This window comes from Asparagus officinalis, chromosome 4 (assembly GCF_001876935.1).
Source record: "Asparagus officinalis chromosome 4, Aspof.V1, whole genome shotgun sequence".
NCBI classification, from domain to species: domain Eukaryota; kingdom Viridiplantae; phylum Streptophyta; class Magnoliopsida; order Asparagales; family Asparagaceae; genus Asparagus; species Asparagus officinalis.
In genome coordinates, this window is record NC_033797.1 from 8,566,969 (window position 1) to 8,573,674 (window position 6,706).

The 6,706-nt window shown below is 35.4% G+C and overlaps 1 protein-coding gene across 2 annotated transcripts in view; it reads right to left on the reverse strand.

Annotated features, from left to right (window-relative positions):
• Positions 218-6,706, reverse strand: part of LOC109836532 — a 7,513-nt gene continuing 1,024 nt past the window's right edge. The window contains exons 2-6 of one of the 2 annotated variants that reach the window (XM_020404443.1): positions 6,208-6,400; positions 3,877-3,963; positions 2,642-3,016; positions 2,177-2,321; positions 218-1,267 (exon numbers count right to left, since the gene is read on the reverse strand). In XM_020404443.1, coding sequence (XP_020260032.1) covers positions 531-1,267; positions 2,177-2,321; positions 2,642-3,016; positions 3,877-3,963; positions 6,208-6,400 — 1,537 coding nt within the window. In that variant the 3' untranslated portion in view covers positions 218-530. Of the gene's footprint in view, positions 1,268-2,176; positions 2,322-2,641; positions 3,017-3,876; positions 3,964-6,182; positions 6,401-6,706 lie in introns of those variants that run through there. The other variant, XM_020404444.1, reaches the window with a different exon arrangement.

Sequence of the window (6,706 nt, forward strand, 5' to 3'; positions counted from 1 at the left end):
AATGGCTCCATATCTCATGTCCTAGACTAAATATACGGAGTAGGAGGGGAGAAAAGTTGCTCCAACAATGCTCCCTATGTTAAGACTAAGTATTAGGGAGTCACTTTGTTATCATTTATTTGGAATATCAAATCATATTCCCTATATTTAGTCTCCAACATCCTTATATTTAGTTTAGGACATGAGATAGGGAGGCTGTTGGAGATGCTCTAACACATTCAAGAGAACTTAAGAGGGTATTATTTGGTTGACCAGGAAGTAACAATTGACTTCCAAGACCTCCAGTTCTCTTCATCACCTGAAGCTGATTTTTCCTCATAAATTACCATCATACACATAAACTACACTGAAATCTATTCTATTATCTCACGGTAATCTTCTAATATCTACCACTGTCAATTGCAGCATATTTACTAAGACAAGCGAAGATGCTCCTAATCAACTTCTTATAATCTATCTGTCATTTCCCTCTAGAACTCATTTCCCTCCAAATTATCCACACTAAGGTAGCCTCTATGTGCTAATAATATCTACACTTGCTTCTCAGTAACATCACCATCTTTTTCTACTCTTCTATCCTCCTCGCCAACATCCAAACTTCTCCCTTGGTCTTGATTCAATACACAATCCAATTTCATCCCATCTCCCTTATCATCAGATGTTTCCTTGACATTCGTTTTCTTCGCATTTCCTGCGAGACTTCGACTGTCTCGCTTTAGATTGCTTGAGGCCATTAATCCATTCGATATCTTAAGCAAGTTTCCGAGAGGGGGAGGCCTTGCAAAGGGAGGAGAGTGATGAGAATTGAACTGTTTCTGGCCTTTGTTAGCCTTCGACATCAGCTGAGAACTTCCAACTCTGATATGAACAGCATTTTTCAACTGCGTGGCCGTCAACAGAGCAGCAGCTGAAGCCGCAAGTACTCTTCCCCCAGCTGCAACAGCAGCAGCTTTTATCATAGAATTGCTCTGAGGCTTGTTTAAAGGCGTCACTTTTCCCTTCACGGGAAGTAAATTTGAAGCTTCTTGCGGTAGCTGTTGAGTTTCAACGGATTTTATCGGAGAATTTCCGGTTGCTGGTGGTTTCACTAAAGCTGGCAGGTTTTCTGGAATGCTCTCAAGTTTGTTTGAAGGGCTCACATTTCCCTTTGGAGCTTCTTGTGGTAGATTTGAAGCTTCCGATGATATCTTTCTAGTTTCCTGTAGTAAATTTGGAGTTTGAGGAGGCAATGGTTTACATGCTTCAGATACCTTTATTTGGATAGTGCCTGTTTCAATTATACATTTAGTCTTTATTAGTCTCCATGGACAATAAACTTCTAGAAAATTCAACCAGATAAATGATCTATAACGAAAAAGGCAGTAGGTGGAGGATGAAGAAATGTACCATAGTTAGACATATGATGCATGAATGCACATCTAACTTGAAAAAAGTTGCAATCCTAGTCTCCCAGGATACATATAGGCACTCTTCGGCTATCTAGGAATTGTATATTTAAAAAAAGAAAAAGAAAAATTGGAACTTAATGGGTACTTGTTAGATGTTTAGTGTACATCTAGGATAGTATATGTTTCCACACGAGAAGTGAGCTGCAGTTCTGTGAAGACCGAAATAAAAACCAGTGTCTCCTACAAGAAGATTTCTTTTGTGATTTTCTTTCTTTTTTATTTGTCCTTTCTTGTTTCGTCAACACATATTTAATTACCATGTCAGATTTCTGTATTGTATAGTGTGTCATGTCTGTGTTAGTGCTCTACAGCTCAACATGTTACACCAAGAAAGAATGAAGAAATAATCTGTTTAAAGTATAAAATCAGTTGCAAGTGGAAAAAACTGCAGTGCTCTTAAAGAACATATTGATTTAATCTCGAGAATAGTAAGCATCCATTTATTGGACCAGAAATAAACGCAACCAAAACGAGAAGCAAGAGAAAGCATAAGCATCATTCATTCAAAAAGTAGAAAAGCAATACCCAGATCAATGAAAAGGCAAATTTCAATTAATAGAGCCCACTTTTAACCATTGACTATTGAGACATACAAAATAGAATGGTTTATAATCTCGAGATGAGAGTTGATTGTGAAAGTGATTTACCAGTTCCACATGGTACAGAACAAATTAACAATAAACGAGGCATAAACAGCTGAAATATAAAAGACAAACTAATTAAAATACCTGCATTTTTCACAGAAAAACTTTTAACCATAGACGTATTAAGGGCTCTACCCAGTGCGAGGCGTGTTGCATCAAGTGCTTCAGACTGTTTGATAGAACAGCGTGCATTAGAATTGGATTGGCGCTTCTTGAGGATATGCCATCTCTAAACAAAGAAATAAATTTATTTAATAGGCAGTCTATGTTATATGGAGAAACAACGAAACAGTGAAAGGATATCTAGAGAAAAACTCTATTTTACCATAAGTATCCAACAAACTTCAACAATTTCCTATAGCTGGTACTGATAAGTGAGCAATTATTTTTCTAAGTTGTGAAGATAATGCAATAATATCACCTATAAATGCAACTTAGTCGGAACAAGGCTCGACAGCTATAGCAGTTTAAAAACCATCCAACATCTCAATTTCAAATTAAGTACATGACTTAAGATGACACAAGAGGTTAGCTAATTTGAACACTGACCTGGGATAACTGTGCAGCAGTTCTATCATGCTTGAAAGCTCCTTTCAAAATGGTCACCCAATTTCCTTCACCAAACTTCTGCACTGCAGCAATTAGCTCCATATCCTCCTCTTCAGTCCAAACTTTTCTCTTCTTTGAAGCCGGCTCTGCACCAGTTGTTTTGTTTCCTTTAAACACTTCAACTCTTCTTTTTTTATTGCCTGGAACACCACCTAATGTTTCATTTGACCTATCAGCAGAAATTATATTGTCTTTATCAGCTCGTGTAGAATTTGATGTGGAACTATTACGTGCGGCTTCCACTGCAGATGGAACTTCAGCTGCAGAATCAATTTGTCGGCCACATTCACTTGAAAAACAAGCAGGCATTAAACCCTGAACACAACAACAATCTGAGAAGACTATGCCTAAAAATCAGTTAAATAAAACAAATTGCTGAGACTTCACAGAAAACACAGTTAGCAACTGTATTCATGAAACCTATCATAAGAATCAGAATAATTGACATCTTCACCCATAAGTAGATAAATATGGAGGATACATCTTCCAATCATTAGAAAAAGGATAGATAGAATCAGTATGTGCACAGAATTGGTATCTTTACTCTTATGAAACAGGATAGACATCGCGTGGGCCTAACATGACTCCAGTGAAGTGCTTTTTTCTAGTAATAAAGAAATAAAAGCTTTACTTCTGTTTTCCTTACAAGAGATAACTAACTTGAGAGAGAGAAGTGTTTTTCTTAGCAAAAAGACTATGGCCCTGTTTGGTAAAGGCTTGAGGAGGAGGGATAAGGAAAATAGTCAAACAATTTCAAATGATGAGGGACAACAATTTCAACTAACGAGGGACTAAGTTAATCCATTACAACTATATTAATACTTTGCTCCTCTTGATGTATGGAAAGAGAGGCTTATCAGATGTTTTGTGTAAATGGAGAGTATTTGTTAATCCATCTCAAGAGGTGGATCAGCAACACCTCATTTCAAGGGGATAAAATCCTCTTAAACCCTCTGGACGGATTATCTTGACCCTTTTGTCAATCTTTTTTTTGGAAAACAAGACAAATTAATCCCATTTGCTCCACGCACACAGTTTAAGTCTCCTTAGCCCCTCACTTAACATCTAAGAGAACTTCCTTGTTGCTGCCAAGAGAAAATTAGTATGAGAGAAAGGGTACTGATGCTTCAGTTAACATAATACTACAGGCTTTTTGCTGAAATTCATGAGTTCACCTTCACATATTCTGCAGCCTGTGATGTGTCTGTACCACGGGCAGGAGGAGAGATTTCTAGCTCGAACTCTAAATCACTATCATCATCCTGAAATAGCATTTAATTAAGCAAGTTATTTCATTGATATTAATGCACCGCAAAGGATAACTCTATAAATGAGTTAAACAATCATGTCATCCATTATGTTGGCTTCAAACATCTTAGAATATATCATTATTGCAGTCGGTGTAACTAAGATTCCTGACAAAAAAATAACAAAATGGAATATACACACAACAAAAACAGTATGCAAGCTGACGATCAATTGCAACAATCTTGTAAATAATAGAAACGATAGATTATCACTAGATTTATTACAAAACTTTATTGAATTTACTGTAGAAATTCATTTTGGTATCTCGTACAAGGTGTATCAAGGAACATAAATATCACTATGGGAATTTAAAATTTTGTAATTGGCGTGTGGTAGCAAGCTGGGGGAAGGGAAGACAAGGATTAAGACAGCCAGTTATCAGCACATTGGTCTTTTCGGGTAAAACCACATATTGCTCGTCTAAGTGCAATTCTACCACAGTGATAAATGAGCCACTAGATATCATGGAACAATTTTGCTTCATATTAAGGCTTCAACTATTAAGCGGTTGTTTGGTTGGCAGGAAGTACAGCTTCAAAGGCATGGGCGGAGCTAAGTATAAGTTTTGGGGCCCTTGGTGCCCCCAAACTTTTGTAATTTGCATATATGTATGGTAGTTATAATTGACAATTTATATATTCATACAGATATATTGGTTAGCCTTCATACAAATTAGCTTCAATGCACTTAAATGCCCTATAGGTTTCCCTACTTTGTACTTTAGATACCCTCACTTGTTTCTGGCAGCACTTTATATATACACCCTAAAGTTTTTAAAATTTGCATTTTAATACCCTAAGTTATGCAAATGGGAGGATTTCCTCTGAAAATTCTCAGTGTGACACTCACATGCTAATTTTAGAACTTTTTAACCATTAATTTTGTTGAATCTAATGTTAAACCTATTGTAATTCTATTTTAAAACAGTATCTTAATAGTTTTAACAATAAATTTAACAAATATTAAGATTTAAATTATAAATTTAGCATGTGAGTATTACATGACAATTTACGACAGTGCGGGAAAATTCTCATGTTTGCATAACTGAGGGTATTAAAATGAAAGTTTTAGAAAACTTTAGGGTGTATAACTGTTGTAAAAAACAAGTGAGTGCATATAAGTGCAAACTAGGAGAAACTATAGGATACTTAATTGCAATAAATCCTAAAAATATCTTAAAATAATCGAGCTAACAAATTATTGCCAATATATACTTATGTATCTTGGACTCTTGGCTAAGATAGAATTCCTGGCTCCGCCCCTGTTCAAAGGCAAGTATCTCAATCAGATTTGTATTCCCATATTGGTTTGCTAAATTGTACTTGTGAAAGGTAAGCACATTTACTTGTAGAAAAAAGCTACATCAAATTCCCTCCTAGCCAATTTGATAGGAGAAAAAGATGCAATTTTGCAAAAGAAAATAAACAAATAAAAAATCAATGCCACCACATCAAATAACAGTTTTCTAATTCAATCTAGCAGTTTTTGCGCCACTTGGTTTTAACCAAACACCAGATTTGTGCTGGAAATAAAATTTCCACACTAAGATTGCAAATAATCCAAACTATGGATTTGAAGTTGATATATGTTGCTGCAAATATAGCAGCAGTCCTTTTTTGCAGCAAACCAAACTGCCCTTAAGAGATTTCCTTCTTGCAAATGCTCAAAAGACTGATATATGCCCATAGATAATGATTTGGATCATTAAAGAGTAAATTGGAATGTTAAACAATCAACTGCTTTTTAATGTGATATATGGGCTTCTTCGATATGCAAATAAAGTTAGTAGCAGGATGATTAGTTGACCTGGCAAACTTTGGGCAGATACTTCTGTTTTCTTGAAAGTTTTAAAATTCATGAGTAGTCTCCTCTCAAAACTATCATCTCAAAGATAATTACTAATTTGCTGCTGACTTCCAACACAGATTTTTGCATACTTCAAAAACAGAGACTTAAAAGGAGATGAGGTTGTCATAGTTTAAGAAGAATATGTTAAACCTGCACAAATTCAAGGATGGAAAACAGTCAAACAAAAACACACCCTCAGAGGCAAAGAACTTTGGATGAAAAACTACAAAAGAAAGTATGGAGAATCTGTTAAACTTGCAAAAACAGTTCAGGAAAAGGATTGTCAACATAACACAATTCAAAATACCAGAAAGAGTATATATACAATTTGTATCCAGAGAAAAACCAACCGCAGGTTCAGCACCATCTATGTCTTCCAACAACGGTTCACGGTAAGCTAAATGGCGCCACAGCAACTGATATTCTCGTGGGTTAGAGATTCCAGAAGATGATCTTTCAACAATTGTTTTCCAATCAAATTTTGCATCTGCAGCAGACTGAGCAACCTCTTGAAGGAGAGTAAGTATTATTGTTGCATCGTACCTGAATAAGATAATAATTGTAAGAAAGAATCATAGAAAACGTAAATCCCCAAAGTTTCTATCCATTAATTAAATAAATAAATAATCTATGAACGAGATATCATCCACACTATGTTAAAAGTGATTTATCAAAGCACCCTTGATAAGTATAGTTCTGCAATGCTTTTACTTGGTAATTCATTGGAAAATTTGAACTTAATTAAACAAATTTAAACTTTTCATTTCATTTTTTCTGAGAAAGTAGGGTTACTTGCAATTAAATACACCCAAAATTTACACTATTTTTAACTCTAATCCCATGAAGTCC